At 52.9% G+C, this 24,869-nt stretch overlaps 2 protein-coding genes across 2 annotated transcripts; one reads left to right on the top strand and one right to left on the bottom strand.

Annotated features, from left to right (window-relative positions):
• Positions 1 to 388: 388 nt before the first annotated feature.
• Positions 389 to 1,625, bottom strand: SPRN (shadow of prion protein). Its single transcript, XM_019432242.2, has one exon. It carries the CDS (start codon positions 1,623 to 1,625, stop codon positions 1,188 to 1,190), a length of 438 nt encoding a protein of 145 aa, XP_019287787.1. The 3' UTR covers positions 389 to 1,187.
• Positions 1,568 to 23,043, top strand: LOC109256706 (olfactory receptor 287). The gene is made up of 3 exons (XM_019432238.2): positions 1,568 to 1,672; positions 12,388 to 12,482; positions 20,699 to 23,043. The coding sequence occupies exon 3, from the start codon at positions 20,954 to 20,956 to the stop codon at positions 21,878 to 21,880; it is 927 nt and encodes a 308-aa protein (XP_019287783.1). The 5' UTR covers positions 1,568 to 1,672; positions 12,388 to 12,482; positions 20,699 to 20,953; the 3' UTR covers positions 21,881 to 23,043.
• Positions 23,044 to 24,869: the final 1,826 nt, after the last annotated feature.

Genomic DNA, 24,869 nt, shown 5'->3' on the forward strand with positions numbered 1-24,869 from the left:
CCTTAGACACTTCCCTGGGTGTCTTCTGTCCTCAGAACACCCTCAGGTGCCCGGATGGCCGCCGTGGTGTTGCGGGGGTCAGCCTCCTGCATGCTTCCTTCTGCTCAGCCAGAGCAGCCCGCATCTGGTCGTACTTGCTGCTGCGCCTGCCTCCAGGGACCTGCTGGTGGTCTGTTTGTTGGTTCTGACTTGAGACCCGGCCTCCGCCGTTCACACCTGGCCCTCACCTTCCTGGAGCAGCTGCAGACCTGCGGGAGCCACAGCTGGCTGTCCTGGGGAGCTCTCTCCATCCCTGAGTACCAGCAGGCACGATTCCAGAACAGGAGCTAAAGCTCAAAGGAAATGAAAAGCTTCTGAAGCTTAGACGGTGCCCCCCTGCTACCCCCCCCCCCCCCAACAGGTCCCAAGAAGAGTTAAGTGACTTGTTTCAAGTTAGAGTACAGTGGCTCCAAGAGGCGCCTGGCAGTGGCCTTGAGAGGGTCTGCCTGGTGAGGGGGCACACTTCTGGACCTGAGGGTGGGCTGGCCAGGCTCCGGGGCAGCTGCTGTGGCAGGGGGTGCTCCAGGGATTCTCCAGAGTGATGGGCCCGCCTGGGCTCCAGTCCGCAGACGGCCTCTTCGGGACAGGTGGTAGGCACACTAAAACCTGGGAGGGAAACCTCTCCCCCCAAGTCCTCAAATCCTTTGGTCCATTCTGGCTGCTTCTGTGGGGGAGGCCACAGGGTCCTCAGGGGGGCCGGAATGGCCTGAGCAGCCTGGTCTTGCACATCACTTTGGGAAGCTCTGGAGAGATGGTGGGCCGTCAGCCTGGATGCTGCCGGAAGCATGGGATGGCACCTGCTTTTCTGACGGTGGAGGGGGTGGGGGTGGGGGGGAGACCCTGGCATCCAGGCGGTAGGCGGGGCATCCTGGGACTGAAGGGCCCTGGTCCTTCGGTAGGATGGGGAGGCTGGGGAGGGACCTGGGCCGGGCGGTGGACCCGGGGCGTCAGTGGGCACCCATAGGAGAGGCCGCGGCTCCTGCCCGGGCTGGCTGGAATCCCCCAGGCAGCGTCTCTGGGTCAGAGGCCGCCGGCAGCGGTGGGAAGCGGCGCTCAGCCGCTGGCGGCCTCTGGGACCGATCCGGGGCGGGGGACCTGCGGGGAGGGCGCGGGCTGGGGGCCGGATCTGGCCCCGAGCCTGGCCAGGCCTAGGGCCGCAGGAGCCCCAGGGCAACGAGGGCGCCGCCCAGCAGCAGGCAGAGGCGCGGGCCGCCGGTGGGCCCCGCGCCCGAAGTCCACGCCCGGTAGCTGTAGACGCCTTGGTCCGTCCGGTTGCCGCCTGGTGCCGCGTCCTCGTCGTCCTCCAGGCCGCGCTCCCCGGGGCCCGGGGCCCTTCTCCAGCCGGAACCCGCCGCCAGGCCGGCCGCCGCCCCCGCCGCCGCCCCGGCCGCAGCCACGCGCAGGGAGGAGCCCGCGTAGCGGGGCGCCGGCCTCACGCGCACCCGCGGGGTCCCGCGCGCGCCCCCGCGCAGCCCTCCCCGGGCGCTGCCGCGAGCCCCTCCACGGCCGCCCTTGGCCGCGCCAATGTCGCAGAGGAAGGTGGCGGCCAGCAGCAGAGCCCAGCACGTCGCGGCCGTCCAGTTCATCCTTGTGGGGCGAGCCTGCGGCCAACGGAGAAAGGACCTCAGCTTCTGTGAGGGTCAGGGGGCCAGGGTCCCCAGGGCCTGGAGACGGGCTCGGGGACTCGGCATCTCGAGGACGGCCCGCGCAGGGCTGGGAGTGGGGTGGGAGGGTAAGGCACTCGGGCCTGGACAGAGGGTGAGGCGGGTGCGCGGGTTGCGCACCTGGGGGTGGAGTGGGAGCAAAGAATGAGGGAGGACCCCCACATCCCCGGCTGCGGTGGGAGGACCCGCCCAGACCTCCACGGCTTGCGGGGACCCGAGGCCACACCGGGGTGGGGGTTGTGTTGAAGGACAGTCTCGGGGATGGACAGTCTCCACTGTCTGGACAAAGGCCACACGCGGGTGGCTCCGCCCGCACCCCTTGGGGCAGCGCGCATGCGGCGCGGAGCCAGAGCAGCGGGTTCTGGCCTCGCGGGGGCGCCGAGAAGCGCGGTGGTGACACAGTGCAGACCCCGCCCCCGCAGCCCGGACCCGGGGGACCGTCCCCTCCCGCCCCACCCCGGCCGCCTGGCGGAGCAGCTGGCGCGGGGGACGGGGACGCGGATGCGACGCGGGGCCTAATTCCGGCGCAGGGACCCGGTGGCCGCTCGACCCTCCTCCCGGGCCCCGCCGTCCCCTCGGAGCCCCCGTCCCCTGCCTCCCTGCGCGCCCGGACCCCGCCGCGCGGCCTTACCCGCCTCGGGCCTCGGTGGGAACCGCGGGCTGGAGGGGCCGCTCCGGGGCCCGCGGCGGAGCGGGAAGGAGCCGGCTGCGGCCGAGACCCTGCACCGGCGCGCCGCGCCCCGAATTTGCGCGAGGCCTCCGCCCCAGGATTGGGGGCGGGCAGACGCGGAGGCTCATCCCCCGGGCGACGGGAAGGGAGGAGAAAACGGCAGTCGGAGGCGCGCGCGGCCCCTCTCCCTTCCCAGCACCCTCCTGCTCGCTGCACCCCGTCCCCCGTCTCCTCACCCCACCCCCTCCCGATTCCACACGCGTGCGCCCACTCTACCTCCAGCACCGAGTGCGCACCCGGCCCAACTGAGCCGCCGCCTCCCGCCTTCCCCCTCCCCCCCCTCCCCTCCCCCTCTCCCGTTCTGCCCCAGGTGATGTGTCCCAGACGCGGGGACCGCGGAATGCTGTGGCAGGCCCTGAGCTCGAGATCTTGGTGTCCAGGGCTCTCCACGGGGAGGCCCAGAGAGGAGAGGATGGCTCTCCAGGTCCCCAGGGTGCCTCTTCTTCCCGCCCTCACGGTGGCCACCCCACAGCAAGGCCACTTGGAGCCCCACTGCCCCAGCCAGCCGGCCTTTCCAGTCCCTGCTGGCTCCAGCTCTGGGGCTTGAAAGAGTGCTATCTTGCTGTCCAGGTCTGTCTCGCGCCTACCACCTCTTCCCCTCCCAACCGGGCTTTTACCCCAGCCACTCCACTTGGGGACACCAGGCCCTCTTGATGGCTTTAGAGGTGGGCTCCATGACCTCAACTGTGACGTGATGTGACCTCTCTTAGCTTCCATCAGACCCTCTCGATCCCCAGAGGCTCAAACTCCCTAATTTCTGTGTTGAAGTCCTGATCCCCAGAACCTCAGAATATGACTGTATTTGGAAATAGGGCCTTTACAGAGGCAACTGCGGTAAAATGAGGTCATAGGGCAAGCCCTGACCTAATCTGACAGGTGTCCTTATAAGATGAGGAGATCAGGACACAGACATGCACACGGACGGCACTGCGAGGACGTGGGGAGAAGGCTGCCGTCTGTGAGAGGAGCCGTCCCTCTCACAAGGAGACAGGCCTCAGAAGGATCCAGCCCTGCCCATGCCTGTCTCAGACCGCCAGACCCTGCTGGGTCTGTGGCACTTTGTCACGGTGGCCCGAGTAAACTAATTGAGAACCTATGGGTTTCTAAAGTCCACGTGGAAACGTAAAGGTCTAATGTAACTCATTCTGAAAACCAAGATCAAAGAAGAACTCACCCCGTCAGATGTTAAGATGTTATAGGAAGTCACGGTAATAAAACAGCCCGGTGTTGGCTAGGAACAGACAGAGACCAGTACAGGCAAACAAGAGGGTCACTGACAGACTCAGAGAGGAATTTACACATGTCTACGGGCATAAACAAGATTGAGAATTTTGATAGAGGACAGGAAACTAAAAGAACCAAATGGAAATTCTAGAGCTAAAAAATACACTTAAAAACAGAGATTAGATATGGCTAAGGAGAATTAGTAACCGGGAAGATCGGAAGGAAATATCCAGAAGAAAGCATGGAGAGAAAAGAAGAGAGTGTACATAACAGGCTGCTGGGGGGCGGAGGGGACGCGACAGAAGACCCCCTGCATGGACCAGGGAAACTGAACGGACAGCAGAGAAGGAAGGTGACGAGTGCAGTGTTTATGGGCACACAGGCTGACCGTTTTCAAAAACCAAGGAGGCAAGGCACAAACTCTAGAAGCATCACAAACTCCGAACATGATAAATATGAAGAAGAAGCAAACCCCAGAAACCAAACACGACAAGAAGATCTTGAAAGCTTCCCAAAGTGGGGGGAAACCCAAATACCTAAAACAAGTAAAAATAAGCTGACTTCTCCACAGAAACAGGGAGCAGCTGAGAACACAGAAATGTGGTTTGTAGAGTTCCTGAGCAGCTCGGTGAGCTGACAACAGGTCAGAAGCCGAGAGGCTGGTAAGTACTGGTGTAGATGAAAACATATGTCACACAAGCAACAGTGAACGAAAAGGAAGCTGGCTCAGCTCTCTTAACGCCAGACCGAGCCTTACAGATTAGGGCAAAAAGCATTACTGGAAACAAAGAGTAACACTTCTTGATGATAAAAGGTTAAGTTTACCAAGATGACAAAAGAATTCTAAATTTTATGTACCTAACGAAGGACATGACCTCAAAATATGTAAAACAAAATAGTAAGAGAATATTTTTTTTTTATTTTTTAAAGTTTATTTATTTTGAGAGAGAGCAAGTGCGAGTGCAAAAGGGGCAGAGAGAGAGGGAGAGAGAGAACCCATGAACCCATGAACCGTGAGATCATGACCTGAGTTGAAACCAACAGTCGGACGCTTAACTGACTGAGCCACCCAGCTGCCCCAGTAAGAGAATATTTACAGCACAAAATCACTTACATGAATTTAAAACTCTCACAAGCAAAGCAATACGACACATCTGTGGATACATGCATCCTGTCCGAGGGCAAACACCACACATCACACCGGGGTTCCTGACGGGCGTGACTGGAGTGTGGGAAACGTGGGACCAAGTGAGCAGCGCTCACCCTGGCAGTGACAGTGGCCCAATAAGGAGAGTGCCGGATCAATCCACCTTTGTACCCAAGTGCCAGAGAAGAAAGGCAGAAACACCAGGTATGGGTATGCCATTTAGTCATTAGACCCATCAAGTTTTAAATAGAATGACATTCTTGTTTCTGAGAAAAGGTGGCACGTGTGTGGCCTGTAGCACTGTCTGGACTTGCCAGGTGCACACACACACACACACCCCACACCCATCCATTCAGGTGCACGTATGCACATACACGCACCAGGTGCACACTTTTTACACAACCCCGGGTGTGCACCCCTCCAGATCTCCTCCTTGGGTGTGCACACACACATACCCATCCATTCAGGTACACACACACACACACACACACACACACACACACACACACCTAGGTGCGTACAAAACGCAAGAGGGAAGACCCAGGCTGCCTCCTCTGGCTGTGTTCCCGGGCACTTTCCTGGTCTCATCCAGATCGCCTCCCCCAGAAGAATGCTCGTTCATGTTTTTCTCTGCTCAGGACCAGAGCCCCCTCTTGCCTGGGGAAGGACACCACTGCCATCAGATGGCCAGTGAGCTCTCTAGGGCTGAGCATAGTCGCCAGCCGCAAGGGGCGGGAGGCTCACCCCCAGCTTTGATGTCCCCATGTAGATCATGCGTCCTTATCCTGTGTTTTCTGGGCAGCACAATAGCTGTTTGGGGGAGATGGGTGGAAGCGGTCCACTTGGAGCCGCTAAGGGGCCGCACGGTTCGGGGCTCTGGTCCGACAGCCCTGGAGGTAGGCGTCTGAAGGATGGACGCATTGCGGGGAGGGGGGGTGCTGGGGCACAGCCAGGGAGGGGCTCCCCAGGCTTTCCTGCCCGTCCGGGAGGAGGGGGGGGCCTCAGGACCCTTGCCCACTCCCCCCGAGGGTCTGGGGAGCGGCTGCGCTTTGCGCTGTCCCCGTGGACAAGAGTGGACCAGGGTAACTCCTGCATGACGGTCCTCTGGGGCCTGCTCACCCAAGGAGGGAGCTGCTCCGAGCTGGGGATGGGGCACAGGCCAGAGTTCGGAGGGGATGAGGGCTGTGCCCCCAATTCTTGGTGATGCAGCAGGAAGAGGCTGCGTCTGCAAGTGTCTGCAGGACAGAGGGTGGGGCCTTGGCCGGTGGGACCATGTTGGACGCCCCCCCCCCACCAGGCTGAGGGCGTCGGGGGCCTCCGGAATCCGTGCCCAGCCATCTGTGCCCAGCCTGGCGGCGGGTGTTGTCGCACCCCTGCACCGCCCCCCCCCCCCCCCCCCCCCCCCCCCGCCCCTGCCCCAGGCGCGGTCCTTCCAACCTTCCCCAGACCCTGTGCCTTGACTCAACCGCACCTCGCAGGAAGCGCGGGATCTCTGCAGGGTCCCCGCAGGTCTCTGAGGGTCTGTCCCCACACACGCCGCGGCTCACTGGGCCCCTGCCACGTCTGGCCCCGGGTGATTTTGATCGGGTTCACTAGTGGCCGTGCTCCCCACCGCGTCTTCTAATTGCAAATTCTCACCTGGGCGGGACTCTCAGAGCAATTTGTGGAGGGCGCTTTGGGGCCCCTGGAGGGAGGGTGTGAGGCCTTCCCCCTGTCTCCCCAGTGACAAGTAGGTCTTTGCCTGTTACCTGCCACCCGTCCGGAGTACACCCCCAGCCTCACTGTCCTTTCCAGGAGGTTCTTGTCTGTTATAGTCAGCTGCACACCCAGGGTGGGGCTTCAACTCAGACCTTGAGATTACGAGTCGCAAGCTGCTTGGACTGGCGTTTATTTTGACTCCTCGTGACATTCTGCCCCAGCTCATGGTCTCTGGCTGTCTCCGTGGGTCCCTCCCTGGGTGGTGGCTTGAAAACTCCCAAAGCAATAAGCCAGGACTCACTGCATTTGTTTCGCACTGGTCAGGGTCACTGTCCTTCATGGCCTGATGTCCAGGGTCTTGAAATCCACAGTTTTCCATATTCTGTCTGCTTCCTTTCAGGTGGGAGGGTAAATCCCGTCTCTGTGTTCTGTCTGGCTGGATGTGGGCGTCTGTCCCCTGTATTACAGCTGCCTCAGTGTCCCTGAGCTCCGGTCTGTGTCTCCTCCCCTTGCTGACCAGCAGCCCGGGCCTCCAGAGCCTGCACTGATGCCTGGAGCCCAGCCTGTCCGTTTCCTTTCTGTCTAGAGTCACAGTCCTGCACTGCCTCTTGTCCAGCATCTGAAAACAGTGTTAAAGACATGTATTATAGTGCTGTATTTTATAATTATAGTACTTACATAATTATAGTATTGTATATAAGTATAATCATATTATATCTAATTAGACAATTAGGCAATTAGACAAAATATCTAATTTTGTCGTTGTTTGTGGTGGAGGGCTAGACTGGAGTGAGCTCATTTTTTATGGCTGAAAGCCTGCTTATATATCTCAAAGTTAATTGTCTCCTCTATGTTGCAATATCTTCTCTCAGTTTTTAACTTTTAGTTTTCATTGTCTTTAAGGTGTCTTGATGAACAGGTGTTCTTAAATATTTTTACATTTTAAAATTATGGTATAAGTTAAATACAGTAGCATCTACTCTTTTTAGTGTATAGGTTCTGTGCGTTTTTGACAAGTGTGTTTACTTGTGTAACCACCACCACAATAAAAATACAGAGCAATTCTATCCCTCCAAAAGTGTCCTCTGTGTCCCTTTGGAAATAAGACTCCCATCCCCAGTACCTGGCAAATATGTTTTCTGTTCCTATGATTTTGACTTTTCTAGAATGTTCTATAGATAGTATCAAAAGACTGTGTCCTGTTTTGAGTCTGGCTTCCTTCCCTCAGCGTACCACTTCCGTGATTCAGCCGTGCTGTTGTGTAGATCAGCTGTGTTCTTCTCTATTGTGGGTAATATTCCATTTATGGAAGGACCGCCGTTTATCCTTTCCCCAGCTGAGGCACTTTTGGGTTGGTTCCAGTTTTTGCTGATTATGAATTAAGTCACTATAAACATTTGCGTGTGTTTTTCTTGTGTGAATGTAGGTATGGGTTATATGATAAGTATATGTTTAACTGTGTAAGGAGCTGCCAACCATTGTCCAAAGTGGCTATGCCACTTGGCACTCAGTAGTGAGTTTTAAAAACTGTTGTTCTAAGAAGTTGGTGGTAGTATCTCCTTGTGTTGTGGGTGTTTTTTTTTTTTTTTAAAGATTTTATTCTTAAGGAATCTCTACACCCAACATGGGGCTTGAACTCATGACCCTGACATCAAGAGTCATACGCTGTACTGGTGGAGCCAGCCAGGTTCCCTCCTTGTGGTTTTTATTTGCAGTTTCCTGTTGACTAATGATGTTGCCTGTCTATGTGATTATTATCCATTCTTTGGTGAAATGCCCATTCAAGTCTTACACCTGTTTGTTTATTGAGTTGATTGTTTCTTTGCTATTAAAGTTTGAGAATTTTAAATTCTGAACGCAAATATTCTATCGGATACTTGATTTGTAAATGTTTTTTCCCCAAATCATGGCTTGTATTTTGAGTCTACTAGTAGTCTCTTGAAGATCAGAAGTTCTTTATTGATCAAATCCTGTTAAAATTTTTTCTTTTATGGATTGTGTTTTTAATGTTGCATCTAAGAAATTTTTGCCTCACAAACATTTTTTCCATATGTCTAAGGTTTTATACTTAGATCTATCAACTACTTTGAGTTAATTTTTGTGTAGGGTATGAGATACAGATTGAAGTTCATTTTTCTGCATATGGATAGCTGATTTTTCTGGCACTATTTGCTGAAGATTGAATTACCTTCCATCTTTGTGGAAATCAATCCTGTGTGGGTCTCATGTTTGGATTCTCCAGTCTGTTCCACTTCTATATGTTTATCTTTTTCCAATACCACACTGTCTTGATTACTATAGCTTTACATGTGTTGCAACCAGGTACAGGTAGTGTGAGTTCTCTGACTTGGTTCCTTTACCAAACAGCTTTGGCTCTTTTAACTCCTTTTCTTTTCCATAAATTTTAGACTCAGCTTATTGTTTTCTATAACGAAGTTCTGCTAGAATTTTATTGAATGTATAGATCAGCTTGGGGACCATTAGCATCTTTACAATAGTCTCCAAACCATGAACATGGTATATTTCTCTATTTATTTAGGCCATCTTTGATTACTTTCATCAGTGGTTTGTAAGTTTTAGCACGTTTTACAAATACCTTTCTCCAGATTATAGCTTCTCTTCTTCAGTTCCTTTAAGATGTCTTTTGATGAAACAGAAGTTATACATTTTTCAAAATTATTTTAGAACAGTTTTAGAGTTATGGAAGAGTTGCAAAGATAGTACAGACAGTTCCTATATGCCCCACACCCAGTTTCCCCTAGTACTAATAACTTACATTAATATGGTACATTTGTTCAATTAATGCACCAATACTGATATGTTCTTATCAGTTAAAGTTCATACTTTATTTGGATTTCCTTAGTTTTTATCCAATATCCTTTTTCTGTCCCAGAATCCTATCCAGGATCCCACGTTACATTCAGTTGTCATATCTGCTTAGGTGCCTCTTGGCTGTGAGTTTCTCAAACTTTCCTTATTTTTGTTTTTATTTTTCATGACCTTGACAGTTTTGAGGAGTTCTGGTCATGTATCTTGTGTAATGTCCTCAGCTGGGATTTGTCTCATGTTTTTCTTATGATTAGACTGGGGCTTTGGGTCTTTGGAGGAAGACACAGATGTGAAGTGCTGTTTTCATCACATCACATCAGGGCACATGCTGTTCACATGGATGATCATGGTTGGTCACCTGGCTGAGGCCATGTGTCAGATTTCTCCACTGTCATTCACTTCCCTTCCATACTGCCCTCTTTGGAAGGAGGTTCCATGCACAGCCCATATTTAAGGGGTTGTAAGTCATGTTCTCCCTCCTGGAGAAAGGAACATGTACACAGATTATTTGGAATTCTTCTTCACGGGACATTTGTCTGTTCTGTCCATTGATTTGTTTATTTATCCAATCACTTGTTTATATCAGTACAGAGTCATGGATACCTACTTCACACTTTGGGTTATTCCAATACTGCTGTCTTTATTGTCTTGCTGTCTCAGCTTTGGCCGGGGAGACAGTTGTCTTCTTGGCCCCTTTGACATACCCCATCACTGTGCTTTCTTCTTTCTGAACACTTATTAAAATTCTGGTGCTGTGATATGTTCCAGTCCCATCCTGTGTAAATTTCTTGCCCCAGCCATAAATTCAGTGATTTCTCCAAGGAGATTTGGTGCTTTTTGTTAGACAAACATATTAGAAACCGCTTGTTGCTCCTGGAGTGTTGTCACTTTTAGGTCCTCTCAGCTGACAGAGCGAAGAGTTTTATGTGTGGATATTAACCTGTGCATGTGCACGTATCTCTGAACACTATGTGTGTAGCCATCTGTACCCATATTAAGCTGAACACGAGACCTCACCGACATCTCCACCTCTCATCCACCACTACATGGGTCATTCCAGCCTCCTGCCCTTGCTGATGTGTAAGTCCACTCCGGCAGTGACAACCCTGTCTCCCACAATCCAACATCCACTCATTCAGCTGTTCAATTTCAGCATACATGCATAGTGGCACCAGGATTGCTAACATCTACTCTGTCAGGAAAAAGCTTTATCAGCTGAAGTACAGTGCTTGTGTAGCTTTCTTGCTGTTGGTCTTACAGACTCCACTTATTTCCAACATTATTTAGATCAGCACATTTACACCCACCCCTACGGTTAGATTGTTTCCCAGGTCCCCAAACCTCCTAAATGAGTTTTTAAAATTTGCATACATTAAAGTTCACTTCTTATGTGGTAAAGTCCTATGGTTTCAACAAGTATCACGTATCTGCCATTGCACTATCATACAGCTAGTTTGTCAGCCCTAAAAATCCTCTGAGCTTTACCTGCTAAACACTCTCTCCTTTCCCCTGAACTGATCATTTTACTGTCTCCTTAATTTTGACTTTTCCAGAATATCATATAATTGGAATCATACAGCATGCAGACTTTTTTTTATCCATTCACCTGTTAAGAGGCATCTTGTTTGCTTCTCGTTTTGAGCAACTATGAATGAAGCTGCTATCAACGTTCATGTGCTTGTGCAGTTTTTGTGTGGGCATAAGTCTTCAGATCAGTTGGGTAAATACCTAAGAGTGTCATTGTTGGGTTGTATGGCAAGAGTATATTTAGCTGCATAAGAAACTGCCAAACCACCCTCCAAAGTGGCTTTATCATTTTGCTTTCCCTACCAGCAATGTTGCTCTGCATCCTTGCCACCATTTTGCATTGTCAGGGTTTTGGATTTTAGCCATTTTTATAGGCATGTCGTGGCATCTCCTTGTTTTAATTTGCAATTTCCTAGTAACATATTGTGTTGATCAGCCTTTTGTATGTTTATTTTCCATCTGTATATCTTCTTTGGTGAGGTGTTAAAGATCTTAATTTTTTTTTATGTTCAATTTCTTTTTTTTTTAGATTTAAATCCTAGTTAGTTAACATGTAGTGTAGTAATGGTTTCAGGAGTAGAATTTAGCGATTCATCATAAACATCTTAATTAAAAATTAAAAAAAAATTTTAAATATTTATTTATTTATTTATTTAAAAATTTTTTTTTTAACATTTATTTATTTTTGGGACAGAGAGAGACAGAGCATGAACGGGGGAGGGGCAGAGAGAGAGGGAGACACAGAATCCGAAGCAGGCTCCAGGCTCTGAGCCATCAGCCCAGAGCCGGACGCGGGGCTCGAAATCACAGACCGCGAGATCGTGACCTGAGCTGAAGTCGGAGACTTAACCGACTGAGCCACCCATGCGCCCCAAAATGTTTATTTATTTTTGAGAGTGAGAGAGAGCGAGAGCGAGCGAGCATGAGTGGGGGGGGAGGGGTAGACAGAGAGGGAGACACAGAATTTGAAGCAGGCTTCAGGCTCTGAGCTGACAATACAGAGCCCAATGCGGGGCTTGAACTCACCAGCTGTCAGATCATGACCTGAGCTGAATTCAGATGCTTAACCAAGTGAGCCATCTAGGCTCCCCAAAGGTCTTAATTTTAACAGATTTTCAGAAATTTCAAAATTTTCTTTTTAAAAATTTTTTGTTTATTTATTTATTTTGAGAGACAGAGAGAGAGAGAGAGCGCGCGCACGCGCGCAAGCACGAGCAAGTGGGGGAGGGGCAGATAGAGAGGGAGAGAGAGAAGCCCAAGCAGGCTCCATGCTGTCAGCACAGATCTTGGTGTGGAGCTCGAACTCACAAACTGTGAGATCATGACCAGAGCTGAAACCAAGAGTCAGATGCTTAACCGACTGAGCTACCCAGGCATCCCCCAAATTTTCTTTTATGATTCACATTTTTTAAGGAAGTTCTTGACTACTCTGAGGTCAGAATAATATTCATCTATATATAAATGGAAATGTTTTAAAGATTTCCTTCTTTTTGACATTATTTTCTTTTTCCTTTCTTTTCTTACTGAAGTGAAATTCACATGACATAACGAACAAGTGAGAGCATGTGTCCAGCGGGATTTAGCGATGTGCCGATTCCTTTTTATGACTGGATAATATTCCATTGTAAGTATATACCACATTTTATCTCTTCATTCATCTGTTGATGGACATTAGGGTTGTTTCTAACTTTTGGCTATTGTGAATATCATTGCTATGTACATTCATACCGGTTTTCAATTCTCTTGGATATATACCTATTAATGGAATTGCTGGGTCATATACTAACTCTTATTTAACTTTCTGAGGAACTGCCACACTGTCTTCCACTGAAGCTTCACCACTTTACATTCTCACCAGCAATGTACAAGGATTTCAATTTCTTTACATTCTCACCAACACTTGTTCTTTTCCATTAAAAAAAAATGATAGCCTATCCTGGTGGGTGCGAAGTGGTGTCTCATTGTGGTTTTGATTTGCATTTCCCTGATGACTAACGGCACTGGGTATCTTGTCATGTTCTTGTTGGCCACTTGTATGTCTTCTTTGGAGAAATGTTTATTCAAGTCCTTTGTCCATTTCTAAATTATCTTGCTTGTCTTTTAGTTGTTGGGTTGTAAGAGTTTAAAAAAAAATATATTCTGGATACTAGACCCTTATTGGACATAAGATTTGCAAATATTTTATCTGATTTTGTGAGTTATCATTTCAGTTTCTTGATAGTGTTCTCTGATGCACAAAAGTTTTAAATTTTTATGAACTCTGACTTATCTATTTTTCTTTTTGTTGCTCTTGGTGTCACATCTAAGAATCCTTTGCCAAATCCAAGATCATAAAGATTTACCCCTATATTTTCTTTAATGAGTTTTATAGTTTTAAGTAATATATTTTCATCATTGATCCATTTTGAGTTAATTTTTGTATAATGTGTGAGGTAGGGGGTCAAACTTCATTCTTCTGCAGGTGGATGTCCAATTGTTCCAGCCCATTTGTTGGAGAGACTGTTCTTTCCCTATGGAATGGTCTTGGTACTCTTGTCAAAAATCAGTTGACCATAGATGTATGAGTTTATTTCTTGACTCTCAATTCTATTCCATTGGTCTATAGGGCTTTCTGTATTCCAGTACCACACTCTTCTGATTACAATAGCTTTGTAGTAAGTTTTGAAATCAAGAGGTATGAATGCTACAGCTTTGTTCTTTTCCAAGATTATTTTGGCTATTCTGGGCCATTGCTAATCCATATTGATTTTAGAATCAGTTTTCTAAAAAAATTTTTTCTAAAAAGGCCATTGTTATTCTGATAGGAGTTACATCGAGTCTATAGGTCACTTTGGGTGTCATTGCCAAGTTAACAATATTAAGTCATCTGATCCATGAATATGGGTTGTCTTTCCATGTATTTAGGTCTTCATTAATTTTTTGCCACAGTGTTTTGTAGTTTTTAGTGTACAAGTATTTCCCCTCATTGATTAAATTTATTCCTATATATTTATTCCTGTATATTATTCTTATATATTCCTATAAATATATTCCTATTTATTCTTTTCTGATGCTTTTGTTAATGGATTTTTCTTAATTTATACTTTGAATTGCTCATTTCTAGCATATTTCAGAAACACCATATATTCTCTGTGTTGATCTTATACTCCGAAGGTTTGCTGACTTCACTTATTAGTTCTAGTTATTTTTGGGGTATAGATGCTTTGGGATTTTCTGTATAAAGAATCATGCCATCTGGGAATAGAGATACTTTTGCTTCTTTCCATTTGGATGCCTTTATCATTTTTTTCTTGCCTAATTGCTTTGGCTAGAACTTAGTGTGATGTTGAGTAGCATTGTGAAAGCCAGCATTCTCCTCTTGTTCCTGTTCTCAGTAAGAAAGCTTTCAGTTTTTCACTGTTGAGAATAGTGGCAACTGTGGGTTTTTCATAAATGCCCTCAATCATTTTGAAGAAGTTCCTTTCTGTACCTAGTTTTCTCAGTATTTGTATCATGAAAGTACGTGGAATTCTGTCCTTCGGTCTAATGGTTTTCCTGCATTAATTCAGTCGATCCCATATTTCTCTCCTTCATTCTATTAGTGTGGTCTATTCTATTCTATTCTATTCTATTCATTTTCGGGTGTTGGGTCACCCTTGTATTCTGGGGATAAATCCCACTGGTCATGGTGTATAACCCTTTTAACATGCCATGGATTTGGTTTTCTAGTGTTTTGTTGAGGATTTTTGCATCTACATTTGTAGATATTGGTATGTAGTTTTCTGGTGGTGTCTTTGGCCTTCTTATCAGGCAGTGCTGGCTTCACATTAGGAAGTGTTCTTCCCTCTTCTATTTCTTGGAAGATTTGGAACATGTTGATTCTTCTTTGTTTGGTAGAATTCATTAGTGGAGCCATCTGGTTTTGGGCTTTTCTCTGCCGGGAGGTTTTTGCATATGGATCAATTTCTTTACTTGATACAGGTCTGTTCAAATTGTTTATTTCTTCTTGAGTCACTTTTGGCATTTGTGTGTCTAAGAATTTGTCCATTCCATCCAGGATATCTAATTTGTTGGTATTGCCCTGCATTCTCCGGTAACCCTTCTTATTTCTGTGGGGTCGGTGGTGATGTCCCTGCTCTCGTTTCTGACTAATGTGCATCTCTCCTCCTTTCTTTGCCAGTGTAATGGGAGGTTTGTCAATTTTACTGATCTTCTCAAGAACCAATTTTTGGTTTTGTTGATTCTGTTTTTATATCCTGTATTTCATTTGTCTCTGCTCAAAGTTTATTACTTCCTCCTTTCCATTGGGTTTGAGTTGAGTTTGCTTTTCTTTTTCAAGTTCTTAAAGGTGTTTTTAGTTTATTAGTTTGAGAATTTTCTTCTTTTACAAATGTGTTTACACTCGTGTTTCCCTGTATGCACACGGCTCTTTCTACATCCCACGAGTTGGTACGTTGTGTTTTCACTTTCAAAGTCTTTCAGCTTTCCTACAAAATCTGTATCTGGAGTTTATTATTGTGCATGGTTTAAGATAAGCATTTATTTCACATCAGTTTTCCAGTGCTGAACAGCGCTTTCCTCCCTCAACTGTCTGCTTGGCTTCCTCTGTCCTACACCACACATTTGGCTGTTTCTCCGAGTTCTGTTGTAGAGATGGTGCTTGTGAGGATGTCCTTAAAGAAGGTACTGCCACTACACCCAGGCAGACCTTTAGTCACTAATTGTATTCAGTTTTTGTCTTTAGTTTTTCACTTCTTTGTAAAACTTGTAGTTTTCCCAGGTGGAGGCTTCTCAGTGATACTCAGAGCCCCGCCTGGGTCCATATTTTTCCTTAAATTTGTTTTTATTTTTATTTGAGAGAGAGAGAGAGAGCAGGAGCTGGAGAGAGGGGTAGAGGGAGAGAGAGAGAGGAGAGAGAGAGAGAGAGAATCTTAAGCGGCTCTGTGCTGAGCACGGATCCCCACTCTGGGCTTGATCCCATGACCCTGGGATCATGACCTGAGCCAAAATCAAGAGTTGGACATTCAACTGACTGAGCCACCCAGGTGCTCCCCCCTCAATTTTGTTCTCAATATGCCATGGTTCTCAAAGAGGGGGACCTCCTCCTGCTGGCAGCGGGGCACTCCTGTCCTTCTCTGTTGGGCATGGGGGACGGAGGCCCAGGACCATCCAGCCTGGAAGAAACCAGGTCTCCCAGCAATTTCTATGTCAACTATGCAGCATCTCAGTGGACATCTTGGTGCAGGCAGCTGGAGGTCATAGGGTGAGGTTCAAACTCTGAGGTTCTCAGGCAGGAGGTCTGCAGAGAAGGTGGGCCGGGACAGAAGGTGATTCTGTCAGGACCAGGCTCAGAAACTGAGAAGGAAGCTAGGTGTGGGGCAGCCATGGTCCTGGGGTCCCAGGTGTGAGCCAGGTCACGGGAGCCCTGGTGCACCCTGGGGCTGTCCTGGGCCCCGGCCCAGCCCTGGAGGCGGGGCTCTGAGGTGTCTGGTCAGCGTGGTCATGAGCCCCCGCACCCTCCCGCATGTGATCACATTTGATTCCGGGGCAGAGGAAGCAGGACAGACCATCGCTCTTTCACGGAGAAAGGGGCCCGAGAGGGGGTGCCCAGCTCATGGTCTGGCTCTGCCTTTCTGGGCACAAGCCCCTGGGCCTTGTCACCTCTTGAGTGGCTTTATCAGTGGGGGAATTAGGGATTTGAACTGCTCTTCTTCTATTGTAAGGAAATTACCAGAACCATGAAGAAGCTTTTGGTCAACATAGGTTTGTCAGGCGAACGTGATAACCACTACACTACGGACACTGGTCAACATAGGCTTGTCAGAGCGTCCCTTCATAGGAGGAGCTGGAGTCCAGCTGTCCCTGCATGTCCCTGTCCCTGTGAAAGCCTGGTGTGTGGCGCTGGGCCCGAGGGTCAGTCTTCAGTGGGAGGCTCTTACCTTCTGCGCAGGAAAGGAGGGAGACTTTCTGAGGCGATGGTGACCATTTCACAGGTGTATGCGTATCTTCAGACTCACCAAGACGTATACTTGAAGCATGTGCACCGTTCTTGTATGTCAACCATAAGTTAATAATGAAAAAAGAAATGGGGGCGCACAAGTGTGTCCCTGTCCGTGACACAGGGAAACATAATCCCAAGGAAGGGAAGACGTAGCAAATCTCCACACTGATCTGTGCCTTGAAAATCTCTCTTCTACTTCAACATCTCCCAAATTCCTAGAGTGTTACCAGATTTGGAAAAAGTGTTTATTGAATCAAACAAAGCAGCGCTCCGTGTTTTCCCAGACCAGTGGCAGCCCCTGCCTTTGGCGCTAATTGATGAGGCACGGCTCCTGCCCCAGGGGACACCCTGCGCCAACTTTTAACGAACTCCCAATTAGGGGCGGCTCAGACACCTGTGTGGCACTGGAGTCCCAGGGCAGTGTAACACTTGTCGCCCCGGAGCAGGCCGGCAGGGGTCAGCATACGTCCTGACTGCCACAGTGCCCCTTGTCCCTGGGGCCTCATCAGGACCCGCTTTGGCCGATGCTGATGAGGGAAACAGGGGGAGGCTTGTGGGGAGCACACTCCCACCATCTCCCAGGACCCCTGCCCTGGGCGGCTGAGTCCCTGCCACTGAGGCCCAGGCCCTGAGTGACCAGCTTCCCATGGCCATGACCCCAGTTCCGCATATCCTGAGTGAGCCCCGTAGGTGTGCCCCGAGGTGTCCCCGAGGTTGATGCTGGCAGAGTGCAGAGGGTGGGCTTTTGCTCACGGCCACAGCCACCTGTGGACAGGGCACGCCGGGCTGGACGCCACCTCGGGAAGCTGCCTGGTGGCAGACAGCCCCCAGCTTGGCTCTTTCTACTGCAGCCGCTTCCAGCAAGCCTGGGTGGGGGCGGGGAGTGGGGCAGCCTGCTCTGCCTGTCAACCTGTGGGGCGTCATCGCCCTGTTTCCAGAGGGGACATGGAGGCGTAGCTTACAGATGGGGAAAATGCCCCACTTGCAGACGGGAGAACCAGACACAGAGCACCTGCCAAGAACACCAGTGTCCAGGGTGCAGCCAGCCCATGCCCTGGGGTGCATGGGGCCACTGCTGTCCCCAGGTGCGGGCATCCCGTGTAGGGCATGGCCCCAGGAGACAAGCCTGGCATGGGGAAAATGCACTTGAGCTGTGGGTGAGAAATGGCCTCCAGGCACAGCCTAAGGGCAAGAGGCCCTGCTTAGGATGCTGGTTGCTGCCCAGGACCACCCTTGGGGCCCTCGCCAGCCCCTAGAGCCAGTCTCATTGCAGCTCCATCATTAACAAGTGGGTCCTTGCAGGCCTGCCCCCGAAGGAGGCTGGGTGAAGGCAGAAGTAACCAGAGTGTCGAAGGGCACAGGGCTCACCCTCTACCCTCCCCATTGGTGGGTGGGCAGGCGGGGGGCTCTCTAGTGTGGGGGATCCGCCTCCCTGCCCTATATCAGTTGCATCTGGTCCTTGGGCTGTGAACAGGAGCACCAGGGCTGTGTGTTAGCTGACGGCCAGCGGGGCTTGGTGGAATCACCGTCCTGCAAGAGAGGAAGAGGGGACACTGCACGGCCACAATCTGAGGCAAGGACAACAGCCCAAGGACAACAGGGGAGGTGCCACTGGCTTCCTTCTCATGGCGGAGGCTGGGGCAGCCTCCACACCTGTGCTCCGGGGTCTGTGCTGGGCTCACCAGTACTGGCCACTCTGAGTACCCAGAGTCAGGGTCGCCTGGGCAGAGTGGCCTTTCACGCCTGGGGCCCCCCACAGGGGGCTTGGGGACTGCACTCCGCTCTCATGTTGGTGGATGGCCAGGCCGTCTTCCTGGACAGCCCAGACCTGCCTCCCGGCCAGTGCCATGGACGCCCTGGAGCTGCAGATCCGCAGCAGCTCCTGACCCCCACCTCTGTTCCTTCTTGCTGCGTCTCCAGCAGACGGGCGGTGGGAAGCAAGCGGTCAGGCAACAGGAGACCACAGGGGCCCCCCGCCCCCCAGGACACAGCCCTGCCTGGAGGGTCCTTGGAATCATCCCGAGCTCACCCTCCTGGTCTCTGGGCTGCTTCGGGGGGAAATCCTGGATCGAGCTCACACCCCTTGGGTGAGTGATCTTGATCATGCTATGTCCCTGCGAGCTGACCTGGGCGAGTGGACCCTCCCACCCGCACTGTCCCTCTTGAGGAGTCAGGCCACTGTAGGGGGGAGGGTCCCAAGATAGACTCATTTTGGGACCGCCTGCCCATTTATTTAGTTCTATCTTCTCTGGCCCTTATGGGACCCCTTGCAAGATGTGGAAGATTCCATGGGATTTGAGTGGCCCTCACACTGCACAGCCGGGAGGGCCTGATGCCCCTGCATGCATAGCTCCAGGGGCACAGGAAGGCGGGAGATTTGGGGCCGGAGAACTGCGAGAGCCCCGGATAGGTCTCTTTTTAGTCTTTGTAGCCGTAATCTTGAGCGGTGAAAAAGGTTTCTAAACGAGGCTTGTCCTGGAGTCAAGGCTGAGCAAAACAGCCCAGTTCTCCGGGTCAGGACCCAGTGCCCCGGGCAGAGTGCTGGGCTGCAGGGGCAGAGTGAGGGCTCACGAGCAGTGCAGTGGACTCAGGCCCTGGTGCAGCCTGGCAGCGGCCTGTGCCCACCTGAACTCTGGAGGTGGCAGCTGAAAAGCACGCTGGGCCCCAGGAGATGGGGTCACGGGGGCCCTGCTGCGAAGACTGCTTCTTCCAGGACCCACAGTGGCCCCACTCCTGGGACCTGAGGGTGGGGAGGGGACTGGCCTGTCTGCTGGGGTTGGCTTTTGCCCGAATGTTCACCACACAGCTGCATGGCTGCAAAAGGCGGGGGCTACAGCCCGACCAGGTGTCCTGTGGCTGTGGCTGGAGCTTGGTCACTTTGTTACCGATTGGCACTGTTGGGGGTAGCTTTGCTGACTGCACTGTGGGTCTGGGGAGGGGACGCAGCCAAGGGACCCCCAGCCCATCAGGAGCCAGGGTGACTGTTCCAGGGGCTGGTTCAGGTAGTGAGTGTGCACACACGTGTGAGCACAGGCCCATGCATGTGTGTGTGTGTGGTGTGCACAGGTGTGAGATTCTGTGTGGGTGGTGTGTGCACCTGTGCATGGCAGGGGGTAGGAGGGGCGCAGGCAGAAAACTGCAGGGGTCGCTGTGACTCCTGAGTGCAGTCCTCCCGGGGTGGACCCAGGGTCTGGACACTGTTGGGGAGAAGCCTTGCTCTGGGCTCCATGCTTGTGCGGTCACTTCTTGCCTCTGCCCAGCTGCCCCCTCGGACACTCACTGGGTGCTGTGGGCCCAGAGCAGCCGGCTGGGCAGAGTCCAGCCCTGTTGAGAGGGGTTGGGGGTGGTGCTGAGCTCAGTTCCCATTAAACCCCCTCCTCACTGGTGCCGCAGCCCCTCACTCTCTCATGCAGGCAGCCACCCTCAGGTGCCCCCTCCCCTCCAGCAGGTTCCACCCCCCCCCCCAACAGTGCCACCTGCAGCTTCTTGCCAGGAGGGGGCGCTGGTGATGGAGCTGTTTGCAATTCCACACGTCAGGGCCTCCTGGCTGCCGGGTTCCCAGCTAACGAATAATCCAGGGTGACAGCCCCAGGCAAGGAGAGCAGGGTCCCCATGGGCTTCCTCTGACCGTTGTTGTGCTGGGTGTGTGTGGGGGGCTTTACTGGGCACAGAGGTAAGAATGTTTTCCTAGGAATCAATCTGGTTTGTCGGATGAAAATGCTAAAAATTAAGCCAAACGCAATTTCATTTGTGAAAACGTGACAATTCCTGTCCTTTCCCTGGCCTCTTGAGTCTAGAATAAGGACCCCTCCCACAAGGTGACAAGGAGTCTAGAATGAGGAGATGTTCCCCCTCCCTAGGTGGCAAGCAACTGATAACCTGGGTCCAGTCTCCTGAGCGGCTTCCCCCCAAGAGGGCGAGGTCCACGGTCATCCGTGGTCCACGGGCTCCCACAGGGACACCAGGCCTGGCTGGAACACTGGGATTAGAGACGAGGTGAGTGGACCCCAGGGAGAGGGGAACGGGCCGGGCCCCTCCGTTCCTAGGCCTCAGTGAGGGCTTGGGGTAGGAGGTCCCTCGTACTGGCGAGGGTGGTCCGTGTCCGGGCCGCCTTCATGGCCTGGGGCCGCAGCCAGAACCTCTCCACATTCGTCCTACTGGGCTTCCCGGGGCCACGGGGCCTGCAGACCTGGCTCTTCCTCCTCTTCCTGGTCGCGTATGTGCTCACGGTGGCCGGGAACCTGGCCATCATCTCCCTGGTCGGGGCGCACCGGCGCCTCCAGACGCCCATGTACTTCTTCCTCTGCAACCTCTCCTTCCTGGAGATCTGGTTCACCACGGCCTGTGTGCCCAAGGCCCTGGCCACGTTCGCCTCGCACAGTGGAGCCATCTCCTTGGCCGGCTGCGCGGCGCAGATGTACTTTGTCTTCTCGCTGGGCTGCACCGAGTACTTCCTGCTGGCCGCGATGGCTTACGACCGCTACCTGGCCATCTGCCTGCCGCTGCGCTACGGCAGCACCATGACGCCTGGGCTCTCCGCCCGCCTCGCTCTGGGCTCCTGGCTGTGCGGCTTCTCCGCCATCACCGTGCCCGCTGCCCTCATTGCTCGCCTCTCCTTCTGCCGCTCCCACGTCATCAACCACTTCTTCTGTGACATCGCGCCCTGGATCGTGCTGTCCTGCAGCGACACGCGGGGTGTGGAGCTGGCGGCCTTCGGCATTGCCTTCTGTGTCATCCTGGGCTCCTGCTTTGTCACGCTGCTCTCCTACGCCTACATCGTTGCCACCATCATCAGGATCCCCTCGGCCCGGGGCCGGCACAGAGCCTTCTCCACCTGCTCCTCCCATCTCACCGTGGTCCTCATCTGGTACGGCTCCACCATCTTCCTGCATGTGAGGACCTCGGTGGAGAGCTCGCTGGACCTGACCAAGGCCGTCACGGTGCTGAACACCGTTGTCACTCCCGTGCTGAACCCCTTCATATACACCCTGAGGAACAAGGACGTCAGGGAGGCTCTGCGGAGGTCGGTGCAGCGGAAGTGAACCCTCCGAGCCCACACAGTGGGACCGGGCCATCGGACTGCCCCGTCTGTGGGAGCCAGCGCTCAGCATCGCTCTCTGCACGGGCTGGAAACAGCATCCTGATGTCCCAGTGTGGGCGGGGGCTCTTGGGAGGCAGGGGGCTCGGGAAGGGTGCTTGGCAGTGTGGGAGGGGCCCTCCCATCCCGGCCTCAGGGGGTCTCCGCCCCTGTCACAGGCTTGGGGGTGCCCCTGGGGTCCAGACACAGATTGTGGAAGCAAAATGAGGACACGACGCCCGGGGAAGCACTATGTGCCCTGGCACATAGCCGCTGCCCACCAGTACTGGGCGCTGGACCAGCCCGTGAGCCCCCAGCCCGGTCTGGGTCCCGGGGCACTGAGAGCTGTCTTGTCAGTGAGGGGTGGGCTGTCTGCCCTTGGGTTTTTCCCCACTGCTAACACATGTGGCTTCCTGAGTCTGCCCTCATTGGTGGCACACAGACTCTCGTTTGGAGTCAGCGTGTGGGTTTGCCTCAGAGCACCCCCCTCAGGGCTCACCTCCTCCTGGGGTCTGCACTGTGGGACGCACCCGTGTCAAAGGGAGGGGGGCTTGGTTCGGCCTCTGAGTGGCTCAGTGGTGTGAGGTCCTCGGGGTCTGGAACCTCTGTGGGAGGCCTGGTCTGACGCGACAGCCCATCATTACATATTCTCAGAGCAGCAAGCGCAGGCTCCGAATCCAACCCTCTGCCGGCGTGACTTGGGCAAGTCACATAACGACTCTGTGTCTTTGTCTACGAATGGAGACTGCGCGTGCGCAATCCCATGGGGCCCTGATGAGTATGTGCGGAGCCCGTGTGTCCGGGGCCCGACGGGAGCAGGTGCTCGGGAGGTGCTGCTGGTGGCACCCATACTCAGCAGGCCAAGGGACGCCACGTCCAGGGTGTTTATTCTCTGCAGTGACCCTGTGCCCACAGTACCGGTAAGCATCTGCCCAGGGGGTTGAGGAGACATCTCCCAACAGTGGGAAGGTGGGGTTCCCAGACGCCCCGTGGGCCCAGGGCCAGAGTAAAAGTATACTGCCTCTCTCCGACTCGTCCACTCGGTCATCTGTAGCTAATGATGCTCGTGAAGCCTGTGCTTTTGTGACGTTATCTCCGAATCATGAATTAAAGCGGGTCTGCATATAACCGGCTCATGCCTTTGCTAGAGGGGTGTGGTCAGTTAGAACACTTCACGTCAGCATGGTGTGTCCACAGCCGCGGAACCCGGGTGGGAGACCGGCCGGGGCAGGGCAGGGAGGGGGGCCAAGGTCCTGTAACTTCATTGCTGTGGCATCGGAGGCCCAGAGAGGCTGACCGACCCCCTCAATGCCACACAGAAGGGTCAGCACAGCCAGAAACCACTTCAGTGGGCCAGCCGCTTGCTTGGAGGGGATCTCGTTCTCTTGCTCTCTCATCGAGGCCTCACTGTCGATGCTTCTCCCCAGAGGCAGAGGCTGTTTCGATGGATGAACTTCAAGAGCACCAGTCGGGGCAGGGGATCCACCAAGGCTCCTCCACGCCCCACCCTACCTCCGTGCCCCACCGCCCCCACCCACACGTCCCTCCCCTCTGGTCCCTCCCCTCTGGTCCCATGTCCTCAGCCAGTCAACCTCCAGAGGGTCCTCGGCTCAGGCAACTGGACTCTGGCCCTTGCTTGTCCCTCACCCGCCCCGGGTAGCGCTCCAGGCGGATGCCCTGGTCGGCGTGGCCCTGGGTGTGGCCGCAGGCAGAGGTCCTTGCCCATGTAGGCTTGACCTTATCAAGCCACCAGCAAATGCTTCTTGTCCCTGCCCCTGTCAAGGGTTTCCCTGGGCTAAAGACCCAGAGCAGGGGCGGCACAGCTCCCCTCCTTCTGGAGACACAGTGCGCTCCGTCCGCACCTGCTTTGCTGGGCCCCAGAGCAGGTCTGGGACGGCCCTCCGCCCCTCCAGGCCGTGGGTGCCACGGCCTCGGATCCCCAGTCGCGGGGGCACCTCTCCTCCTGGCGCGGGGGGCACCCTCCTCCTGGCTCAGAGCCACTCTGGGGGCCCCCTCATTGGGAACGCGCCAATCCTTTGGCGTCCCCTCTCTGGATTAGGAATTAGGCGGTTTCCGGAGGCCTGAAGGGAATGCTGTGTTCCATTATCGGCCGGTGTGAGGGCCGGGCTGCAGGCCTGAGGTCGGGCCTGGTGGGCTTGGTGGGTACGAAGCGCTTCCGGCGGTTCCCCGGGGAAGAGGGGTGCAGGGCGTCCTGGGGACCAGGGAGGGGGCTCCAGCTGGGGCTTCTCCGTCCAACTTCTGACCTCCCCAAGCCTCGGCTTTCTCATGGCAAATGGGGTGATGCTCACGGTGAGGACCGCCAGCTGTCGGGGGTGGGGGTTCATACCCGCAAGGTGCTCTATGCGTTTATCACTGAAGGGTTTTTGTGCAGTTTTTGTGACCCAACGAGTCACGCGAGGACAAGGCCACCTCAGTGACCTGGTGCTGGACACACCTTCCTCAGGGGAGTTTGGGTTTCAAAACCGGGGTCCAGCAGGAGGGGGGCAGGGGTCAGGGAGCAACATTAGAGCAGCTCAGGGAACAGTTTGAACCTGAAGCTCTTTGAAATGCGGGTGCTGCGGTGTAAGCCAGGGTCCCCGCCCTGCTCACACTCACCCGGGCCGCTATCAGCACAACAGGGTGCCCCGGACAGAAGCCCCGCCCTCTGGGCCCGGCCGGTCTTGGCTCTGAGGGTCTCAGGGTCCTCAGTAAGTCAGTGAAGGAGAACCAGCTTTTAACATTTCCTGCTTTTTAATCCTTTCCTTTCTTCTTACGGGAAAAGTTTTTTTTTTTTTTTTAATGATTTTTAAGATAATAGACTTTAAGGGCACTTTTAGGTTTACAGAAAAATCGACCAGGGATGTAGAGCTCCCATATACCCCTCCCTCAGTTTTTCCTTATTAGCATCTTGCATTAGTGTTGAGTACGTTCATTACAATTGATGAACCAATATT

The sequence above is a fragment of the Panthera pardus genome, unplaced genomic scaffold, assembly GCF_024362965.1.
Source record: "Panthera pardus isolate Hobbes unplaced genomic scaffold, ASM2436296v1 HiC_scaffold_22, whole genome shotgun sequence".
NCBI classification, from domain to species: domain Eukaryota; kingdom Metazoa; phylum Chordata; class Mammalia; order Carnivora; family Felidae; genus Panthera; species Panthera pardus.

What these genes read in the sequence shown, in the direction of transcription:
- SPRN (XM_019432242.2), bottom strand. Translation starts at nt 1,625, where the DNA reads ATGAACTGGACGGCCGCGACGTGCTGGGCTCTGCTGCTGGCCGCCACC.
- LOC109256706 (XM_019432238.2), top strand. Translation starts at nt 20,954, where the DNA reads ATGGCCTGGGGCCGCAGCCAGAACCTCTCCACATTCGTCCTACTGGGC.